Raw genomic sequence first — 22,748 nt, forward strand, 5'->3', positions numbered from 1 at the left:
CTACCTACTTAACTACCCTCCACATCCCTACCTACCTGCCTCCACTCCTACACCCCTACCTATATACCTACCTACCTACCGCCTACCTACCTACACCCCCACACCCCTACCAACCTACCTACCTACCCACACACCCCCACCTACGCCCCTACCTACCTACCACCCCACCCACCTGCCCCCCTACCCCCTACCTATATACCTACCCTCCTACCTACCTACACCCCCAGACCTCTACCAACCAACCTACCTACCCACCCACACACATCCCTACCTATGCCCCTACCTACCTACCACCCCACCCCACCCACTTACCCCCCTACATCCCTACCTATATACCTACCCCCTACCTACCTACACCCCCACACCCCTACCAACCTGACTACCTTCCCACACACCCCCCTACCTGCCCCCCTACACCCCTACCTACCTACCCCCCACCCCACCTATCTACCCCACTACCCCCTACCTACCTACCCCCACACACCCCTACCTGCCCCCCTATGCCCCTACCTACCTACTCCCCACCCCACATACCGACTCACACACACCCCTACCTACCTACTCCCCACCCTACCTATCTACCCCCTACCTACCTACCTACCCCCACACACCCCTACCAACCTACCTACCTACCTACCTCTCTGTAACCCTCATGCCACCTTGCTGACATTTCTCAGCTCACAGGGGTGTTGCTGAGGGCAGACATTAGCCCAGTATTTCCACCTTGGAATGGGCTATTTCCTCAGGACACTGCCCCACCTGACTCCGTCTCCTCCTCCTTCATTCCCACCCCCATGTCTCCAGGCAGCGTGGCTGTGAGCGCGCGGCAAGTGGCTGCCTCACCCCAGGGGCCTGAGCCCGCAGCCTCCTGCCAGCTGGGGCGGGACCTGCTCAGGGTGGCTGCACTGGGGAAGGGGATCAGAGGGAGCAGGGGGGGGGCGGGGGGGGGGGGGGGCGTTGGACACCATTCTGCCTGTGGTCCCTCCCCACCCAACCTCTGTATAACTTGGATCCCAGTGCGGGAGAGCTGGATTTTCACTCCTGTTCAGGCTTTGTCCGAAGCCCAAATGAACTCCGGACCCCCGCGCTGCCAGCCACTGCCTCTGCTCTCAGAAACACCAGCAGAGAGAAATGATCCTCCTGAAATTTCTGCCCCAGCTGAATTCTAGCGAGTCCCAGCAGGATGCCCAGCTGCTGACTTGTCCAAGAGCAACTTCCCTGCCGTTCTGGAAGCCGGGATCTCCAACACCCACCCAAGGGAATGCGATTTCACACCACATAGAGTTAACCTGCGGAACTCATTGCCACAGGATACCACTTGGGCCAAGAGCTGAGCAGGGGCCAGAACAGGGCTGGACATTTAGCCCAGCAACAGGAACACCCCGAGTTACAATAGTACGGACTTTATAAAACCAGGGGTTTGGAAGGGCTCTAAGTCCTCCTCCTTCAGAGTAGAAGCCAACTTCTCTGGGCAGGTTGCCCCATAAGCACCTATGAGGAGGTTTCTGGCACCTTCCCATGAAGCTGCTGGTACTGGCCGCTGTTGGAGATCGAGTCCTGGGTTAGCTGGAACCTGGGTCTGAGCCCGCCTGTGACTGGTTGAGTGAGGAATGTCTGCTGCACATACAGATTCCCCAGTGATGGAGGGAGACCGCCAGCATGGACACTTCCACGTAATGCACCTCTCCAGGCTTTCTGGGGTTCAGACATGTCCCTCTACAGCTGCCATTGTCCTCCCTGGATCTCAGTCGCTTGGTGATGAGCAACAGGACCATCTCCTTCTCTGCCATGGCAGTCTCTAGCTCGGTGTCCCACCAGCAGCAGAGAGGGGAGAAGTGTAGGGATATACAGTCTCCTTCCTAGGAGACAGCTTGGAGCATCCCACACTTGCCCCAGACTCGCTGTCCAGCCATCCCACCAGTCTCTGTCCCTGACGCTGGTCACAGGCAGAGGGTTTCCTTTCCTTTCCCTCATTGTGTCACTAAAGCACCAGGATGGATTCTTTGAAACCGAGTAGCCGCAGGTCCCCTAAGGCAGCTCCTGCCTCTCGTGACCTGGTCTTGGTCTGGAGGAGAATGAGGGAGGGATTTGTAGCAAGTTATCGATTGCGGTGCTGGGAAACGAGCAAAGGACCCATCTGGGGTCAACCTGGGGAGAAAGAACCCCAAGCTGCATTTCTGATCCCTCTTGAGACGAGCCCTCGGAGTCCCACCAGGCCCCGGATTCACGGACTTGCACACCTAGCGCTTGTCATGCTCGCCAGCCATGATTAGTGCAGTGAATCTCCCTAAGCGCTCCCCATTGCACGGAGGAGGGGGGATGCATCGTTTACTACTCCCCTGAAGTAAACCAAGATCAGGCTCCAGGCTATCTGGGAGTGATTAAGTGGAAGTCCTTTAGCACCCATCTGTTATCTCTTAATTAAAGTTTCTCGCTAATTATTTTTCCTTGTCAGGAGAGCCAAGCTGCTGACTCCAGGGATTTACCAGAGTGCAGCAAACGAAACAAGGCTTCACTGACTGCAGTTCTTCATTAACTAACGAACAAATTAAACCTGGAACGGTCCATATCTTTGGCTCCATCTACAGCACTCCATTACGTCTGTTTCCTTACAAAGATAGATTTGGGTTGAAATCACTCCTGGAGGAACTGCCTCCCTTTGCATGAAATTCCTCCGCCCGCAAGGGAAGGTTTCTGTTGGCAACTGCGGCCGGGTGGGAACAAAGTGCGGCAGAAGAGAGCGAAGGGACTGACAGCAAAAATTAAACCCTCTGCTCCATTCCAGGCACAACTGAGAGGGGGCTCATGCCCCAGCCGGCCCATGTGCTTGTTTTCTCTGTACTGTAACATGCAACTTGGCATGATTACTGGTCTGGAGGAAAGCAGGGCTGGTATAGATAGGGGTCCTGGCCACTCAGGGCTGTGGGGCGACGGGGCCCAGGAGCGAAATCAATAGGGGTGCTAGAGGACAGGGCTGGGTGCCTCTGCAGAAGGGACTGCTGCAAGCCAGTGTGGAAATGCAGTGGCCGAGCCATGAGGGGACCCAGGACTGGGCCCACTGGCAATCTCTGCAGTTGGCCCAGGATTAGATTAGCCGGGGGGATTGCAGAGCTCCGGCAGAGCTGAGGGAAGAGCCGGGGACTGGAGTAACAGCGGGGCTGCAGCTCAGGAGAGCTGAGTGGGGAAGCCTGCGGAGTTTGCGACACTAATCAGCTCAGGTGGGAATAGCCACCTTTCTCCCAGCTGCCATCGCCTCCTTGTGTTTACTGGAGTCTTTCCCCCATCTCGTCCCTGCCCTTCTCCCCTCCCTCCCCCCGGGGCCTGTTGCTATTTTTCTGTTGTGGTGTTGATCTAGTTTAGTGTGAAAGTCACAGGGTTCTGAGCCCTTCTGCTTGCAGCGCTCTGCACACCCCCACCCGGCGCGGTGCAGATACGAAATGTATTCTATATGAATAGACTCACAGGGATCTCATTCACCACCTCGAGGGTTGCTTGTGGCTGGTCAGACCCAGCCGGGAGAGAGATGCACGTCCAGTGGCCGGGGAAAAGGCCTGTGAATCACGAGGCTTGGATTCAATTCTCAGTCCCGTCATGGACCCCCTCTGCGACCTCTGGGCAAACTCACTCGGCTGCTCTGTGCCTCGGTTTGCCCAGCTGTAAAATGGAGCCAATGATACTGCGCCACCTCAAGCAAAAGGCTTTGAAACCTACCGATGAGGAAGGTGCTATTAGCAATATTGAAAGACGCCTGTCTGTGAACAGTGCCTCCCCCCCCCGCCCCGATTCCACAAGCAGCAAATCCACCTTGTGTGTGGGTAGAAGGGGGTGCACATTGTGGCGAGAATAGTTGGGTCAAGTCAGCCTGTAAATTGCCGTGGCAGCCAGCCGGAGTTGGGTAATGAATGCCTGTAATTTGCTTGCAAGGGAGCCTTGCACAATGAGCCCCATTCAGCGGCCGCTTCCACCAGGAATGCGAAAAATCTCCCCTTCTTTTCTGCTTTGTGTTCGGAGAACCCCTGGGGCAAGTTGGGAGAGCCCCCGGAGCGGATCTGCAGCGGGCGTCTGTTGGCTGAGCTCCGGTCACATCGGTGGGGCTGGGCCCATCCGCACCGAGTCAGGAGCCGGCCCCCGGGGGTTTCCGGGAGCAGCCACAATACCCGGCCGAGCGTGAGGGGCATGGAAAGGCATGATGGCTGGTGGAGGGAGCGTTTCGCACGGGACAGGCAGAGAACACAGGGAGCTGTGACTCTCCTGCGCTGCTGGGGCAGTGAAAAGCAGCGTAGCACGCAAGTGGAGGAAAGGCAGAGGGGGGCTTGGAATATGGGCCCATTCAGCCTCTTCAGGATTTGGCCTTCCTGGAGCCAGGCCTCCTGGCAGGTGCATGCAGGCTGCCTGTGTGTCCCCCTCCTCCTGCGTCGGTGGCAGAAGGGCCTTGCTGCCTCCTCTGCATGGTGCAGGGTGTCTCCGTCCCTGTGGAGGTGCTGTGGGTGCCCAGACTGTCCCCGTGGAGGGGGCCCACCCATCTCAGGAGATGGGGCTCAGGGCTGGAATGCGCTACTTGGGACAGGGTTTCCAGAGCTGGGATCTTCTCCGAGGGGAGTGAGGAGGGCTCTTCGCTGCCCCCCGCCTGGTTGGGAGATGGCATATGTGATAGAAACACTGCCGGGCCCTTTGGCAGAGATCAGGGCAATGCACTGTGGTTGGCATCCCCCAGCCCTCTCCGGTCTGCCTGAAACCCACGCGGGGGTGATTGAGGGCCGGGCAGCAGGCCTGGCACTTGGGCTGCTGCTGGGGGCTTCTCTGAACTGCATTTACCAGTATTTTCCCATCATTGAATCTGGTTCCCCTCCTGTTCTTTTTATACCTGCCTGTGCTTCTGCTCTGGGCAACCTGGCTTGCTGCATGCCCTAGCTTTTGGGGTACAGATCAGGATTCACGGTTGAGCACCCCCACGTGCGTCGCACCCGGGATGTGTGCGGGCCGGCTGGCTGCATGTGCTTACACAGCGCTTTGCTTTGCCCGAGCAGTGCTTGGGTTTGCACTGCTTTAGCTGGCCTGGAAGCCGGTCAAGAGTCATTCAAAAGGAGAGCGGTAATTTCAGCGTAGGGATCCCGGCTGAGCGGGGGAAACTTGGAACGGGTAAAACGCCCTCCCATAGGCCCCGCCTCCCAAACCGTGTCATCTCGTCCCTTCGCTAGTGTCTGTCGCGGAAGAGCTGCTTTCAGCTGCTCCTTTACGTGCTCACAGAGGTATTGGGTCGTAGGTGGGATCCCAGGTCTCCCTTTGCTTCGGGTGACTGTAATGCTCTATAGAACCGCCCACATGGCCCGTCACCAAGTGGCTCCGTCCGCAGCCTGAAGTCCTGGTCCTCCCCTGGAGTGGGGCAGGGCGGCTTAACGCCCACCTCCGTTCAGTCGCTTGTTACCCTGCCCTTCGCTGATCCTCGCTGCGGGGGCTCTGTGCATGCCAGCATGCGGGGGCGGGGGAGACAGTGGCTGGGGGGCTGTTTAGCTCCGTCCCTGCCTGCAGATGTGCCCCCCCTTTGGCCGTGATGGGGCTGTTACACTAACAGGGAGCAGTCCTGGGTTGCAGGAGAATGGCTGGTCCCAGCTACGGTCTCTGGCAGGGCCCAGTCTGGCCCTTCGGCCGAGGTCACTAGGAGAGGTGACCTCAGTATTGGCAGTGCCCCCGGGCTCCAGGGAAAGCCCTGAATGCTGCATCAGAAGCACTTGGCGACTCCCCCCGGGCCACCGCCCTGTGTGTAAAGAACGGTGGTCTGGTTTTCTCCCCCTGCCCAGGACTGAAGACAGCCCCGTCCTGGTTTCCCTCCTGTCCCACATCCCCCGAGGCTCTGGGTTGAAAGGGGCTTCCCAGGCCTCGATGCGAGTCAATGCAAAAAAACCCAACAAGGCTGGGGCTGCAGAATTGCCCCAAACCCGATGGAGACGTTTTCCCCAATGCCGCATCCTTCTGTTCATGCTGCCCTAGGGTACGCCAGTGAAGGTGTGGCTGCAGCGCCGGTGGGCGTACCCCCGCTCATCCAGCTGCTGCGGCTAACAATAGCAGATGTGGTGGCACAGGCTGGCCACTCTAGTACCAACCTGCCAGGCACGCTGGGTTTGTACTTGGGTGGCTCGCCCGTGCTGCCAGGTCTTCATGGCTATTGCTACCCAGGCACTAGCATGGCTGTGCCTGCCCGTGCTACAGTCACACCTTAATTTGGGGTGTAGACGGACCCCTGGCAACAAGAGGCAGCTGCTATCACCTGGCAGATGATCAGCAACTTCTCTCTCCGAGTACTAACGTGGCCCCTTCCCCGCAGTAGCTGAACACCTGACAGTCACCAGTGGCGTTTGCCCTCTCCTCACCGGGCTGTGGGTGAGTTTACCCCCGTTGTGTAGAGGGGGCAAGGCACGGGAGAGGCAGTCACTCCCCCACGGTCACACAAGGAATATGGGACAGAGCCAGGAATTCAACCCAGGTCTCCAAACTCCCCGTCCCTCCCACGGGTCCCCAAAAGGGGTTCTGGAAGGAACTGGATCAGTCCCTGGGGGACAGGTCCTTCAGTGGCTATTAGCCAAGCCGTTCAGGGATGCAAATCCATGCTCTGGGTGTCCCTAAGCCTCTGACTGCCAGAAGCCAGGAGTGGAAGACAGAGCGGATCACTCCATAACTCCCCCAAAGCTCTGGTATGGGCCACTTGTCTGAGACAGGGTCCTGGGCAGGATGGACCGTTGGTCTGACCCCAGCATGGCAGCTCTGATGCTCTTATATTTGTTTGCTGGCAATCTCAGAAGAATGAGCCAGGACTGGCGAACTCGAGAGCACGGATCCCCCCTGAGCAGGGCTGGGGCACCCCCGTGGGTGGCTGGCTGCGTGGGAGCTGCATGCTGGCTGCTGTCCCTGTCTTGCAGCTAAGCAGAGGCCGTCGATCTCTGGGCTGCGTCAGTCTGGTGCTGTGTGAATGTAAATGCGCTCCACGCACACCCCGGACTGCACCTGGCAGCCGAGGCGCTGGCTTTGGGCCCCCTTCAAAGTGACCCGACGCAAGGCTTGACATCCAGCGCTGCTCCGTGCAGGGAGCCCGGTCACGTTCAGAGAGGCTGGCTCCGGGTTTATCCCTCTGCCTCGTAAAAGCAGGTGGAAGCTGATCAAGCTCAGACAAAGTCCCCTTTCCCGGCCAGCGGCTCCGCTCCGCTCCCCGTCGATGAGTGTGCCAAGCAGCCCTGCTCCGTGCTGACTGCACGCTCAGCCCTCTGGCTCTGCTCCCGCGGGCGCCTCTGGAACACAGGCAGAGACGAGCGTGTGGTTTGCTGGATTTCTCCCTGGTCCGTAGAGCGTAATGGGCCTTAAATCATCGCCTTGGGAGGAGAGTGCCACTGGCAGAGACAATGCGCCACAGTGCTAGGAACAGCTCCCTAATCCTTCTTCACGGCCGGAGCATTGGCGGCTGGCAGCCAGCCTGGGACGGCAGTTCATTTATGGGCAAATAGGAACGCAATTTCAGAGTCCTCTTCTCCCCGTCCCCCTCCAGCCACAGACACGCGCTCAGCCACTGTCTGGAGGGTGACAGAGAAGCACAGCTTCCATCAGGGACAATGGTGGTGAAACACTGGAACGGGTTCCCTAGGGAGGTGGTGGAATCTCCTTCCTTAGAGGTTTTTAAGGTCAGGCTTGACAAAGCCCTGGCTGGGATGATTTAGCTGGGGATTGGTCCTGCTTTGAGCAGGGGGTTGGACTAGATGACCTCCTGAGGTCTCTTCCAACCCTAATCTTCTATTCTATGATAATGCTGACCTGGCGGTTTGATTTCCCTGCTTGTCACACTCTGGTACGTTCTCCGGTCAGGCTCCCCGCCAGCGGCATCGGATGTGGCGCCCGTGCGCCCGTCAGTCTCGCTCCAAAAGCTGCATTAGAGGTGGAAGAGGAGGGAGTGAGAGGGGTGTGGTGGGAGTTGGCGTCTCGCCTTCGCCAGTGTGGGTTTGAAGCCCAGCTCAGGCAGGCAATCCAGTGCCGATCACAGGGCCTGCCCAAGAGGGGTGCACGCTCCGAGTAGCACCAAGTGAGGTGTGGGGCCCTGGGGGGTTTCACTGCCCTCTCCGCACTCTTCAAGGCCACTGCCCGTAGTGGGGTCGGGATCCCCTCCGAGCACGGATGCATTCGCTCCAGCACTCCTGGCTGTGGCCAAAGGACGAGTTCTCCTCCTGCTCAGCTTCTGGCATCAGCCTGCCTTCTCTCGGACACGGGTGGGAGTGTGGGGCCTGGCCTAGCTGGCTGAGGAGGATCCCACAACAGACCATCGCTCCCGTCCGCTGTCACGCAGCAGGATGGTCCCACCCACTCAGCCTCTGAGTGTCTCCTGAGGAACTCTAATGCCTGGGTCTCTTGAGGTCCCTTGGGGAACTGTCGAACACTGAGCCACCCAGTGCACTTGCATTGTCCATCTCTTTAGAGTGTAAGGTCCTCCGGGCAGCGTCCGTGCCTTGCTCTATGTTCTGCACAGTCACAATCCTCACCCACACTCCCTGTGTCCAGGTCCCGGTTTTCAAAACGATGCAGAAACATCCGCACAGCCGCGCCCCCAGCTTTGCACACACAGTTATCGCGACTGTGTGCGCAAATTGCACGCACAGCGTAATCAGCCAGCTGTGGACCCTGGAGGTCCCTAATTCCATGGGAGTCCACCTGGCAGGATGCCACAGCCCCGGGAAGCCTTGGGGTTCCCGGCTCTGAGTCAGACCACGTGGGGAGACTGAAACTGCTGAAACTGAACCGTCTCCACGAAACGTTTGAATGTTGAACCGGCAAACTCCACAGAAAGCATGTCCCAGCCGAACTTTTCCAATCAGCTTTGCCACACGGAAACAGAGTCTGACTGCCTGTGAATGAATGTTCCTTTGTGCGTAATCGTCATCTTCCCTGTCCTAACGCATGGGCTTTCCCCCTTGTTCATAACCACCCGGTACCACCAGCAACAATCATCCAGCCCCTCCTGAAGCCATGGGCGTTACATCTCCTTCCCTCCCAGACACAGGGACCAACGACAGAGAGACTAGAGATGTAGCCTCCCCAGCCCAGAGGACTAGCAGATGGGTACTGCGGAATAGGCCTCTCTAGGCAACTCCACTAACATCACATCATTAGATGGCCTGACCCTGGACGCCGGTGTCCATGGATTCCCACTGCCCATCGCAATGCCAGTCTAGTCACTGCTGTCTGTGCCTGGGGGGAGACAAATGACCTGGTAGAAACCCTTAACTCCCAACCGCTGTCGCTCCCTCTGGTTGCCCGGTAGCACCAGTCCCCCAGCCGAGGAGTACCAGGCAGTAGAACAGGTTGGCGCTGTTGCTGGGGCACAGACAGCTGTTCATTAAAAACCTAAAATGGGGATGATGGGCTGTGCCCCGCCCCCCTTGGGAAGGGCACTGAGATCTGCAGAGGAAAAGCCCGAATGATTGTCATGGTTAAAGCAGGTTGCAAACAAAGGGAACTCCTTTGCCTGCCTCGCCCAGCTCCGCAGTAGGGAGGGACCCTTGTCCCGCTGAATCTACCAGCCCAAGGTCCCCCAGGAGGCTGATAGGACTAGAGTAGATGGGGCTTGGATGCCAGGTCAGCTTCCAGCCCTCTAAGCCGAGCCCCGCGAGCTCTCTCTGCCTTCGTAAGCCCTGCCGTGGGAAGTGGGGCTAACGAGGAGAGGGTGGGGACTCTTCCAGCTCTAGATCTCCAAGCAGCTTCCCGGGGTGGGCAGGCCCGTGTCAGTGCCAGTGCGGTGTAGGTGAGGAAGCTGAGGCATCAAGGATTTAAAGGATGTGCCTAGGGCTGTACAGTGAGTCAGTGTCAGAGCTGGGACTAGAACCCGCGAGGGCCTGGCTACGGAGCTGTGTTCGGGTCATGCTGTGGGGTGACTTAACTCTCAGACTTTCTTGCAGGGTAGCTCCGGGGTCTCTCTCTCTCACCATTTCCACGCCCCCGAGTGCGGCTCACTTAGACACGCTTAGAGCTCACCTCGGGCTTCTTCTTCTGTCTCCTCAGACACCCATGTCCAGTATGAGCGGCTGGGCGCGGACGTGACCATGCAGTGCGGGGCGATGGACTGGGACGCGGTCGTGACCTGGACGGCCAACGGCACCGACATCGATGAGTCCCACCTCAACGGGTCGCACCTGGTGCTGCAGAATGTCGACCTCGCACACAGCGGCCAGTACGCCTGCTATGAAGGTTCCTCGTGGCACCTCAAATACCAGACCTACCTGAAAGTGGGAAGTGAGTACGTCTTAGCGCGAGGTCCGGGCGCCTCCTTGGGGATAGACCGTGAGAGCTGCTCGGCCTGTTCCCTTCACGGCCCCCTCCTGGTGTCAGCTCCCTGCTTATCTATTCTGCACCGCACCCCGATAACACAACCCAGCACTGGGCATCTCCTCCCCCACGCCTGGCAGCAGCCTGGCCCCCCATCATAGGGTAACTGATGCTTGGCTCACTAGGCGCAAGGTGATGCTCCCCTATCCAGGCCCACATGATGGTGCAGCCCGGAGGAATAATGGACTCACGTCCACCGTTGTGGATTGAGGGAAGGGGGAGATTCTCCCAGCAATCGGCAAAGCGTGCTTAGCTCTATGGGGTGATTCTGGCCGCGCCGCGGTGGGGCCGTCTCAGATGAGTGGCTGGAGCAAGGCCTTCATGATTGTAGTTGCTGCGTGGGAGACTATGAGCGTGTGTTTGTAAGCGACAGACACTAGAATTCACGGGACTCGGAGCGTATAGGTGATGGCAACTGTGTATTTCACAGGACGGGATGCGTGTGTAGGTGGCGATATCAGCCAAGATTCCTGGGTTCGGGCCATCCAGCCCGGTGCATCATGGGTCTTTTCTCTAAACGCTTGTTTCACCTTACGGGGTCCATCCAAGGGGCCAGCGGGGCATTTCTGATTGGGAATGACAAATGATCTGACATGAAAGGCCTCTTCAGCCTAACTCACCAGCCATGAATGGTGAACGTCAATCTGGGAGCAGCCAGGTAGCAGGGTGGCTCGCCCCTTACGGGCCAGAGGGCTGGGGCTAGCCAGCCCTCATCACAGAACGAGGGTTCAATCACGTAGTTCCCTAAAAGGAGGCAAGCCCAGGAAGCTGTAGCAGAGTCCGCAGAGAGTGAGGAAAGGCTCCTGCAGGGAAGACCCTGAGAGTTGCTCCAGGCTAGGAGGCCTGGGAAGGGGAAGGAAAACCTTGGGTTCTGTGGACTTATGAATGGACTGTTTGGGAGTTTGTTTTATTAGCAGTTTCTTTTATATTAATAAACCCAGTCCCCAAGGAGGGATACTTTTGCCCAAGAAAAAGCCTGCCGGGAAGTTTTATTTGCACAGTCCCAGCGGGGAAACTGAGGCAGGCTGCCTGGAGCATGACCCTGGGTCACGAGGGGGAGCTTCGGAAGCAGCCAGCCCTGTCACATGCCACCTGTGAAGTTTAACGCTGCGGCAGGATGATGCTGTATTAATCTACACACACCCCGCCCGCCCCCGCACACACATATTAAACAGACATTATTCAGATCGTAAAGTGAGGGACACGCAAGTCAGGAAATGCCAGAATTCAGGTGTAACCTTAACTCTGCCCCCTCCTATGTATGCCTTAGGATCCAGTCATGGTCTCTTTTTTCCATGGGTGAAGGACGCTCAGTAGCTAGAGGGGCTGGTGTCCAGGGGAGAGGTGGAAGGCCTAGAGGAGCAGATGAGATGAGAATCCTTGGTGTGTGTGATGGGCAGGGACGAGGACAGGGTGTGGACCGAGGGCGGGAGGTCACGACGGATTTGTTCTTGTAGAAAGTCAGCAAGATGTTGTCCGGAGAGGGTGGGACCAGACCCGGCTGGGTACAAGCGGGGGACCAAAGGCAGCAAATAAGCACTAGGGCCAGAGGCATGTGGCTGCCGGCAAAGAGCATGGGAGACAGAATGAGGAGAGAACCACTTCTTGTGGGCGAAGGCCCCGCGGTGGCGGCACCTTATCAAGAGTTGCCGGTGACGGGGCAGCAAGTGGGTGGTTTGCTGGGGTGATCCAGGGCTGGGGGGAGTTAGGGAGAAGGAGGGGAAATCTACAGATGAGTCAGCAGATGGGGAGGAGGGGGCGGGAGGTGGCAGAGAAGCCGTGGAGGGGCTGGATGGTGGGTTGATGAGGCCTTGTGCAGTGGAGAGGCCCAAGTGGGTGCATCATTTAGTGGCAACCCTGTTGAGTAAGTGACTCTCGGTCAGGCTGGACTCACCCCTGGGGCCCATTCTGTGCCCCCACCCCCCAATTCAGAGCCTCTCTGGCTCCAGGGTGACTTTGGGGGGCATGACACCCAATGCCGTCCCTGTGCCGGGAGAGGCACTGACGCCCACCAGAAATCCTTCCCGTTGGAAACCGGGTTGGGAGCAGCTGAGCTCTGCACGCAGGGAAAGGGAAGCTGGAGCCCAGATCTGGGGGGAGAAGGAGGGGGCCTGGCTCGGCTTGTCGCCTCCGAAGGCTCCTTTCCAGCTGTGGCATAGCCATGACTTTGCAATGGCTCTTACATCTGCTAAGCACCTCACTAATAATAATCCCCGTCAATCCACTTAGGGGCCCGTGGGAATGGGTCGGCTTTAGAGCTGATATCCTGCTGGTTTCTATTAGCGCAGGATTTCACTCGCTCTCGGCTTTCCCTGGGCTGCGGCAGGCTGGGGAGAGCTCGGACAGTGCCGGGGCTGTGAGCCCAGCAGACAGAGCAGGAGATAAAGAAATAAGCGAATGCCCGATGTTGCTAATGTAATTAAATATGCACGGAACTAATCAGGTGAGATGCTTTTTCTGGTAATTAATTTAATTGCCTGGATTTTAACTGGAAGCTCTCTGCAAGTTTTTCCTCCCCCTCTCCCTCCATTACCCCCACCCTACTCACTTGCCTCTTCCTCTCAGGGAATTAATAACCTCAGTGCAGAGATGTGCTGCTGCAGAGGGGCATGTCCCTGAGTGGACAAGGACCCCTCCTTTCACCCAGGGTGAAAACAAGAACCGCGCCGAGCTCAGAGCCGCTTTCCAGCCTGGATCTGGGCCGTGTAGAGGTGCCCCCAGCCCTGCCTGAAATCCCGGCTTAGCTCAGCATTGGGGTGCACCCTATGGAGGTTGGACTCAGCATTGGGGCCCTTGCTATGGGGCCAGGACAAGAGTTGGCTCACAGCTTGGTGCTGGCACCGTCTCCGCCCTAGGCAGGGCAGGGTTCGAAGGAAGGGTGCAAATGGTCACAACGCCCCATCCCCAGCTTCTGGGTTTGAGCCGCTTCAGCCCACCGGACCCTCCTCCTCCTGCAAAGGGATCTCCCATTCTGGGGACAGGCACAGTTATCCACCTCTTCAGTATCCTCTCGTGTCGTTGGCTGGCCATTAAAAAAAGAGCCACTCAGGAACAGGTCCATGCCCACTGATCCTTTAAAGCCACGGCCTCTCCTTTGAGCGGGCCACGTGGAGCCACTTTCTGTGCATTGGAAATCCCGCCCCTCACGGGATGATGTCATGGCCAGGTAGTGCCCGGACGTCAAAGGCCCAGATTTAAATCTGCCTGACTTGTGTGACTGCATGGCCGGGTCTCGCTCAAAGCAGCCACTCACTCGTGGGAAGCGTGGATCCTTCTGGAATTCTCCATTATGGGCTTTCTTCTTCCTCCTTCTGAAGGCGCTGGCCAGTGTCCTAGATGAGGAGCGGGACTGGATGGCCCCCTGGCCCAATTGTTTCAGGCTACATCCCTCTGGCTGTTTGCCCTGGGGGTTGGGCCCTCACTGCACTCACGTAGGCGACGGTCTTAGAGCCCAGTGAACATAACAGATTGCGCAGAGATTGGAGAGTTGAGCTTCGGTTCAGCCAAGTGCTGCCTTCGCTGGAGTGATTCCCATTTACACCCACGAGGCTGCACAGGGCTGTGGAATCAGGACCCTTGGCTGCTCTTGGTGCTCCCAGCGGCGTCCCACTGCCCGGGGGATTTGTGCTGGGTGAGCGGGGCTAGACGTGCCGGGGGACGGGGATGCGATGGGACTTTCCATCCAGGGAATTCTCTCCTGCAGAGCACAGCTCTGTGCAATGGATCGCGCGGGGTCAGGAAGGGGGTGGACCCGGAGCGCCCCGGGGGAGCTCAGCCGTCACAGAGCAAGGCTAGAAGACAAGCTCCCGGCCGACCCGGAGAGCTCACGCTCCGAGTTAGGCGACGCAGGGCCCGAGGGCGGGGGAGTGGCTGTAACAGAGATGTGCTCTTGAGGTTTGGCACATGGCTCTCTTTTTTATAGTCTGTTATAAAAATAATTTTAACGGGCCAGAGAGGAGAGGATCGTTAGAGGCAGAAGGCCGGCCAAAAGAGGAGAACGAGGTGTCTGTGCAAATGGGACCAGGAAGGCCTCCCAGGCAACGTGGAAGGGGGACTTGAGTTAATGGCCATGGATTCCAGTAAAGGAGCTCCTAGGTCATCCATATGCTGGAGGGAACCAAGTTCTCCATCCCGGGACACATCTAGCTGGCTTGGGTCTAATCATGCACCCATGAGCACGCTCCCACAGCCCCTAGGAGCTGCTAAGTCAGAGTCCGGATCGCCCGCCATTCATTCTAGCCAGGGCCGCTTGCGTCGGCGTCCAGGTGGGAGAGCGCTCTAACCAGATGCATAGGGAGGGCTAGGGCTAGATCCCAGGTCAGCTCTCCAGAGGCTGGGGCAGGAGCGGAGAGAGGAGCCGGGGGAAGCGGCAGAGTGAGCGGGAGCCAGCCTCAGCGTGCACCATCGCGCGGCACAGCAGCCGGCCCGGAGGAATCCGTCGCTTGAGAAGCCCGTTAAGCGCATGACTGCTCTTTGCTAGGGGATCTGTCGAGGGGGAGCTGACAGCTCCGCTTGTACCATGTGTCCCTAATTGCCTGCAGTGCAGGTGAGCGCGTGGACTGGAATGCAGCGCGTTGGACTCTGCAGAGCGCTGGAGCTGGCAGGGGGCCACCCACCAGAGCTGGAGAGAAGGGCTCCGTGCCGGACTCCTTCCCCGCCTGCCTGTCACTAAATGGCTGGCGAGATGAAGGGAAAAAACATGCGGTTTGACGGAAAACGACATGGAAAAACAACCAAATTAACAGAAAAACAAACAAAACCCAACCTGGGAGGGGAGGGGAAGACAGGCAAAGCAACAGAAACCACATGTGAGCGGGGGGCCGGGATGGCCCGCATTTGTCTTCTCTGGCCTGATTAGCGGACAATCAAGCATTAGCCGCTAATAAATAATAACAACCCCCGGTTCCTCTGCCTTAGAAGTCGCTTTGCTCTTCAGCTGGGCTCCAGCTGCGGTTTGGGGCTGGGCTCCCCCCCTCCCTTCCCTTAAAAAAAAAAGGAAGAGAGAAAGAAAAACATCTCCATGAAAACCACCAGACTACCTACCCCTTCGTGGGACGGATCCCTTGAACTCTTTGGGTGACCAGATGGCAAGTGTGAAAAATCAGAGGACTTTTTTTTCAGGGGTTGGGGGGTATAGTTGTGTATATAAGACGAAGCCCCTAATATCGGACATCTGGTCACCCTACTGCGCTGCCCCAAGGGGTAGGAAGAGCCGATGAGGTGCTGCTGATCACGGGAAATGTGTCCTTTGCTCAGCTAGTGGGGACAGAGTGTGGCCCCCATCTTGCAGCTGTGTGAGTGGGCAGCCGGCGGGAGGGGGGTGGTTGGCTCTTCGGAGTCCGGTTCAGCGTTGGGGGTGCTGTGCTGCAGGGAGAAGTGTGGGCGACTGGCTCTTAGGGTTGCCATCAGCCCAGGTTTTCCCAGGATCGACCCGTTTTCCAAGTAGCCGCCACGAGAAATCTGCAAGTCTTCTCGGGACATGAAAAGTCCCGGGTTTTGTCAATTGCGTGATAATACATCGCTCTGCCAAGCCTGCTCAGAGACAGGGGTAGTGCCCGCATCCCAGCCAGACGGCACCGTGCACCGATGGGTGGCCAGGACCAGCAAGCGGGTGGAAATGGGGGCAGGGCAGGGGCAGATTCATGGGGTTGAAGGGGAGGTGGCGGCACAAAGGCTGGGGCGTTGCGAGACTGAACTGCCCCCTGCTACCTACCTAGTAGCCAGTGGGGTGTCCAGCTGCAGGGGCTGGGAGGCCGGAGTCTGGGGGCCCAGAGCTGTGGGGAAGAGAGGGGCCGGGCCTGGCCTGGGAAACGGGGCTGGGCGGTGGGGGTGGGCGCAGCTGGTTGGCCAGTGCCGTGGCATGATGTGAGAAGCAGTGGGGTCTCTGCCTTGTAAGTAATAAGTAGCCCTCGGAGGCGGCAGCCCTACTCAGTAGAGTGAGCGCTCGCCTTGAAATGAGAGCTCACCCTGGGGCAGCACTAGGGGGCGCTATGCTGCTGGAGCAGTGCGGGGGGTACTCTCCCCTCTGAGTCAATGCTGACCCCAATGTCCCAGCACTGTGCTAGTGGGGCGCTGTACTGCGGGCAGGTGTGTGGGTGTGTCAGTAGGGGGCGCTCTCCCTTTTGAATCATTGGTGCCCCTAATGGCCCAGTGAGTCAGTGTCTGCTGTGGGGTGACTCTGGGGGAGTGCTGCGGGGTGACTTGGGAGGGGTGTTTCAGGGTGACTTGGGGGGGTGCTATAAGGCGACTTGGGGGTGCAGTGGGGTGACTTGGGGGGTGCTGCAGAGGGATGTTGTAGGGTGACTTGGGGGTGCAGTGGGGTGACTCAGGGGGTGCTGTGGATGACTCAGGGAGATGTGGGGCGACTCGGAGAGGTGCTACAGGGCGACTCAGAGGGGTGCTATGGGGTGACTCGGGGGTGCAGTGGGGCAACTCGAGGGGCGCAGTGGGGTGACTCAGGGCATGCGCAGTGGGGCGACTCGGGGAGATTTGGGGCGACTCGAGGAGGTCCTGCAGGGCGACTCAGGGGGGTGCTATGGGGTGACTCAGGGGGTGCAGTGGGGTCACTCAGGGCGTGCGCAGTGGGGCGACTCGGGGGGTGTTGTGGATGACGGGGGGATGTGGGGTGACTCAAGGGGGTGCAGTGGGGCGACTCGGGGGGTGCTGTTGGACTGGGAAAGGTGCTGGGCGGACACTCAGCGAGTCTCCGTGTCCTCAGGCCCACCATGTTCCTCAGCACGGCGCTGTCTGTGCTTGGGACTGGTGACAGCAGGTTTGGGGAACCCTGCAGGTGAGATTAACCTGGCTGTGCCTATAAGGTAGAACAGCCTGGGATCGCTTTGTTAATTGCCACCTCAATACATCAGCACAGTATCCCCTACAGAGAGAGAACGGTGAGGCACAGGAGTGACCCACAGCTCACCAATAAACCACAGTGGTGGGAGTGTTACAAATTAGATTAGATTATTACGATGTGCTATTAATCTAAATGCAGATCATTTTCCTGGGCACACAACCCTCAGAATTCAGCCTCCAAGTCCTAAGGGGGTTGGATCGCTCAGAGCTCAAAAACTCAACCCATGAACCTCGCTGCTTGTGCACAGATTTCAGGCCCTGGAAGTGCTGAGGGCTGGGAAAGGCATGCTGGGTAAGGATATGCAAATTAATAGCCCAGCCTTTAAAACAAAACAAAACATGACACCAGACCGCACTCCCAAATGCAATTAGTTCTAATGGAATTAGGAGCAGAACCAGACAAACAAACCCGTTCAAAGGCAAGGAGCGACCTCTCCACCTCGGTCCCCTGCAGGACTCGCTCGGCCCTGCCAAGGGGTGTGAGAGCGAAGGAGAAGGCCCTTTGCACATGCTGACTGAATGGGTCTAATCGCCCTCCCGCCCAGGCGCATACACACACATGTTATCACCGCCGCATTCCTTCCCTTCCCTCGCAGGCAAGCTGCCCGGCTGCAGCCTAGCAGAGTGGTGCTGTCTTGGCTTGCCGTGTACACTATGATAATCCAGGGCAGCCGATGTCAGAAACAATAAAAATATCCCTTCTTCCCGCTGTAAACACGGAGCAGCTGTGAGGGCCGGGGAGGCCGGGAGCTCTGAGCCGTGCCGTGGCAAGCAGGGGACAGTGGGGGCTCATCATCAAGAGAGGAGCATTCATTAGACCCCATCGAAGGAGCTCCCGGTCTCTAAGAAGCCCAGTTTGCTCGGCCTCTCAGGAGAGCCTGTCGGTCTTGGCTAATAACCCTGTGAAATCTGACATTCCCTGCTCTTTCTGTTCCTCCAAGTGTCTCTGGGCACCTCATGGAGAGCCGATGGAATAACACCGCCTTGCATTTATATAGATCATCTTTGATCCAGAGATTTTAAGGCCAGAAAAGACAATCAGATCATCTACTCTGACCTCGTGTATAGCCCAGGCCTTACCCTTCTGGTAAGCCCGATAACTTGGGTTTGGCTAAAGCCTCCCTTCCCGAAAGGCAACCAGGCTGGGGTGTGAAGACATCAAGAGCTGAAGAATCCAGCACTTCCCTGGGGCCGTGGGTCCAATGATTAACCAGCCTCACTTGAAAATCTGCATCATTTGGATGTGCCTGGCTTAAACCGCCAACTGTCGGCTCTTGTACCTTTCTCGGCTAGGTTAGAGAGTCCGTTAGTAGCTGGTATTTTCTCTGCAGGAAGGTGCGCACACGCTGTAATCGACTCATCTCTGGATCCCCAGGTCGCACTGGTCACCCGGTCATATCGCTGGGGCGGAGAACAGCGGAGAACACTGGGCAAGGGGAGGGTACCCAATGCAAACCCACACTCTTACCAAATACTACCATGGGCTCGCCACCGTCCACACACAGCAGCTGAGTTTTTGAAGGTCTCATCCACAGGAGGCTGCAAAGACAGGGACTTCAGCTGATCTGCCTCTGGTGCTCTGAACTGACCCTGGGGCGCTTTGCACTTTGGCTCTAGTGCAGTAGGAAAGACCGTACATCAGCTCCTGGGCCTGGGCCTGCAGTCCTCTCTCAGGCAAAATTCCCATCACCTTCCAGCAGAGTCCTGCCTGTGTTGGGCTTGCAGGACTGGGCCCAAGCCGTGAGCTGGCAGATCTTCCCTGTCTTTGGGCATCGAGCTACTGCAATAAGCCGGTATAAATGCCTAGGCAGATCAGAGACTGACTCTGAGTCAGAGGTGGAACAAGCAGTAGGAGCAGAGGCATCTCAAGGGAATTCTGATGCTCCAGTTTCCATGCTAATGGCCCAAGTAATAAAGCACGAGGGAAGAGAAATACCTCCGCGGGAGCTGGGAACAGACACTGGCTGCTGTCGGAGCCTGCCCGGTGCCTGCATCAGTAAAGACGTGCATACTAACCCCATCCCCACCCGGGCTCTGCACACCGAGCTGTGCAGCCATCTCCCCCCCTCCACCTCACAGTTTTCACTTCCCCCCGTCACCCCCTAGGCTATTCAGTTAGGGCTTTTCGACACATACCGCTCGCCCGGAGACACAGCGCTGTCTACACTAGGGCTGAGGTCGGTCTCACTGCGTGGGGTTTTCACAGCCCTGAGCGACGTAGCTGTGCCAATGTGAGTTTGTAGGGTAGCCCTGGCCTTAGCATTGGGAGTGCTGCCTGGCATCTACCCTGGGGATTGTTTAGCCACGGAACAGATACAGCACAGATAGCAGGAGGGGGAGCACACACCCAACGCTGCCCCATTGGCAGAGGGGAATTCAGTCGCCAACGTGGGCCAAGCAGTGTCTGTTGCCGTGGCGGGTTTTGGGGGGCTGTGGGCACCTGGCAGCTGGGAACCGAGGTCAGTTCGAGCTGGGTGACATGATCTGCTGCATCTGTAGGTTTTCTTTTACTCTCCACGTCCTTGAGACGCTGCCGCTAAAGCTGGCCTGCCTTGCTGCGGCCCCGATCCAAAGCCCCCGGAAGCACTCCCCTGGGCATTAGTGACTGTGTTGGGGCAGCCGAGATCCTCGCTCCGATCTCGGCCGTCCCAGCGTGAGTGAGGACCAGCTGCATGGCCGTCAGCGGGATTCACTCGGAAACCCCATGGGGGTGAGTGAGTTCACAGCTCTAGCTGGTCACCTGAAAACCTGGGCTTGCATCTGGATTTGGGGGCACAAGCAAAATGAGTTTGAGGTTCTCATCTTATTCCCCAGGGGGGATTTTCCTGCACCCCAACTCCCCCAGCACCAGAGCCGGCCTTTTCCATTCGGTGCGCCGGGCTGTGCTACTAGGACAGAGACGCTGAGGTATATGGGGCTGGCAGGCTAGAGGGGAACCTCAGCCATTGCCTGGCAGCCCCATGGCAGCCCCATCCCCAGCCTCTAGCTTTAATGAGCACTAAATCCACACACACCCCCGGTCTTCCTCGGTCTCCCCCCGCCCCCTGTGAATGCCAAAGCCCCGGCGTCAGCCGGGAGATTTCCCCCGACTTGTTTATCCTTGTTAACATGACAAACCCGACACAATACTTAAAGAAGCCAAACCATTGTGTAAGCAGCTTCCCACAGCCCTCGCCCCATCTTCGCCTTCCCTCTCCGAGCTGTCGGCAGTGCTGACAGCAATGAAGCTCCAGCCGCATCATCTCAGGGACGTCCCACGCCGAGTGAGCGGGGCGTGACGGGGGTCCTGGTGGCGTGGGGATCCGGCGCTCTGTTTACACTGGGCCCCTCTCTGGGGAGGGTGGGTGCGGCTCGGCTAAGTGCCCCTTGTCAAAATATTTTTGTGAACTTCCTGCCGCGGGCGGGCGCTGAGTTTCCAGGGGGCCGCCTGTGCCATGGTGTTTGCTAGCGGGGATGGGAGAGAACCTCTCACTCCCCTGCCGCCCACATCTTCCTGGCTCCCTGTTGGCTGGCCAGAGACACCAGCCTCTGCTCCTAGCTTGGTGGTGCCCTTCTACGTAGCCCCTATGTCCAGGGCCCTCCCTCGCCTTTCCCAGAGCAGTTACCCGTGGGGGCAGGCGTCAGCCCTGGGGGGGTTACATTGCGAGGTTTGCGGTCTGCTGTTTGGCCGGTGGCATTCACGGGTGATCAGATCCAATCGGAATCCCGTCCCGACGTTCAGGGAACAAACTCTGCTGGGGTTAACAGCCCGGCTGCTCCCCACAGGGCCTGGCTGCACTGCAGCTCCAGGCCTACGTTCCAGCTCGGGCAGTCGTACCTGGCTAGCTCGGATGGAGTCAGCGCGCTAAGCACCGCGGTCTGGCTGCCCTGATGCGGGCAGCGGCAAAGCTCCGTCCCCAGGATCTCCGATGGGATTGCACCGGGGCGGCTAGCCCACACGGCAGCTGCTGCACTTCTGGTCTCAGTGCCCTGGCTCAAACAGCGCTTGTGCGGGTGTAGCCACCTGAGCTGGAAATGACCCCTCCAGCCCAGTGGAGATGGACGCACAGGGTGCAGGGTGGAGATGGGCAAGGACCCTGCCTGGCATTCCCATGCCACTGGTGTCTTCTTCACCTGTCCGATCTCGGGGAAAGTCCTGTCGTGTCCTGGGGGGGGTGGACACCGCCAGTCCCGGCGCTCCGGGGCTGTCCACACACTAACCCGATAAGGAAACATCTCCTTTTGTCAGCAGGAAGCAGTGGCCTCTGAGCATACCACGCCCTTGCCCTCCCCCTGCTCGCCCCACCCCTGCAGCCACACCTTGGCAAGAAATCAGAGGGGATAAAGCACAGGAGTGGGAGAGGGAGACGTGGTATATTCCTGGCTCTGCTATATGGCTTCTTGGTCGCTTAGTGCCAGGTTTTGAGAGGTGCTGAGCAACCTGCAGCTTCCTGTGGTTTGGAGGCGTGGTCCTTACCCTCTTTGTGCCTCAGTTTCCCCCATGTAAAAAGCACCTCAATTAACATTTGAAAAGCTTTTTCCGGCCCTCCAATGGAAAGGGATTAGAACTATCTCATTGTGTCCCATCTCCTACCCCCTACCGCTTTCCCCATCCCCACCTCTCCTGCCACGGCTCACCTGACGAGTCCCAGGTGGCCCGGGGGGGCTCAGACACACAGCGAGGGATGCAGCAAATAGCTTATCTTGCCGGGCGCTCAGTCCAAGGTGAAGCTGGGTGTCTTTAGCCTGAATGACAGTGTCATTAGTTGTGGTTTCCCAATCTGGCATCATTGCTGTAAATAATTTAGAATAATAAATGGGATTGCAGCAGGGCTCTGTGGTGGGGGAGGAGAATTTGGGGTCTGGGAAACAAGGAGGGGAGCTGAGAGGAAGGGGGGGTCTCAGGCAAGCCGGGGTGTGTTTCCCCCGAGATCGTGAGTTGGAGGATTTTGGCAGCCCATGGATCATTCCCCTCCCTGATCCCTCCTGAGCTGTCAGTGTCAGTACTACAGGCAACTGCAGGACAATTTCCAGTCGCTCTTGCTCCAAGCACTTTAATGCTGTTTAAACAATTACGCAGTTGATAAATTTTGACAAGAAGAGATAGCAATAGCCTGGGAGAGCATGGAGTGGAAATGCTCTAAACAGATGTCCCTTTTCTCCCCCTCCTCCTCGCCCGAGCTCCCCGGGGGTCTTTAGCATTCGCTGCCAACTAAACAAGACAGTGTTCGCTTGAATCGGGGCGGGGGAGGGACTCCCTTATTAAAGTGGTTTATGATCTTGTCCCGGGAGTGGAAGCTGCTCGCTCTCTCCGCACTAGGCTCTGTGTTCCATCAAAGGAGCCTCCCGGTACGTGCCCGGCTCCGTGCAGGGTGTAGCTAACCACAGAACGTTTGCACCTTGCCTGGAATCTCTCCGGGTCCCAGAGATTCAGCAGCTTGTTGGGCAAAGAGCTCCTCTCGCCACACATCTGAAAAGCCTGGTGGGGACCGAGGCAAACCTGCCATCGGGCACTGTGACGATGCGGTTCTGGCGGAACCCAACTGAGAGTGCCAACT

At 58.0% G+C, this 22,748-nt stretch overlaps 1 protein-coding gene across 1 annotated transcript in view; it reads left to right on the forward strand.

The window, feature by feature from the left end:
• The window catches only part of CNTFR (ciliary neurotrophic factor receptor), a 294,709-nt gene that overhangs the window by 156,431 nt on the left and 115,530 nt on the right, over window positions 1–22,748 (forward strand). The window contains exon 4 of the mRNA XM_029913865.1: window positions 10,033–10,263. Coding sequence (XP_029769725.1) covers window positions 10,033–10,263 — 231 coding nt within the window. The remainder of the gene's footprint in view (window positions 1–10,032; window positions 10,264–22,748) is intronic.

Source organism: Terrapene carolina, unplaced genomic scaffold (assembly GCF_002925995.2).
Source record: "Terrapene carolina triunguis isolate 2854851 unplaced genomic scaffold, T_m_triunguis-2.0 Scaffold998, whole genome shotgun sequence".
In the NCBI taxonomy this organism is placed as follows: domain Eukaryota; kingdom Metazoa; phylum Chordata; order Testudines; family Emydidae; genus Terrapene; species Terrapene triunguis.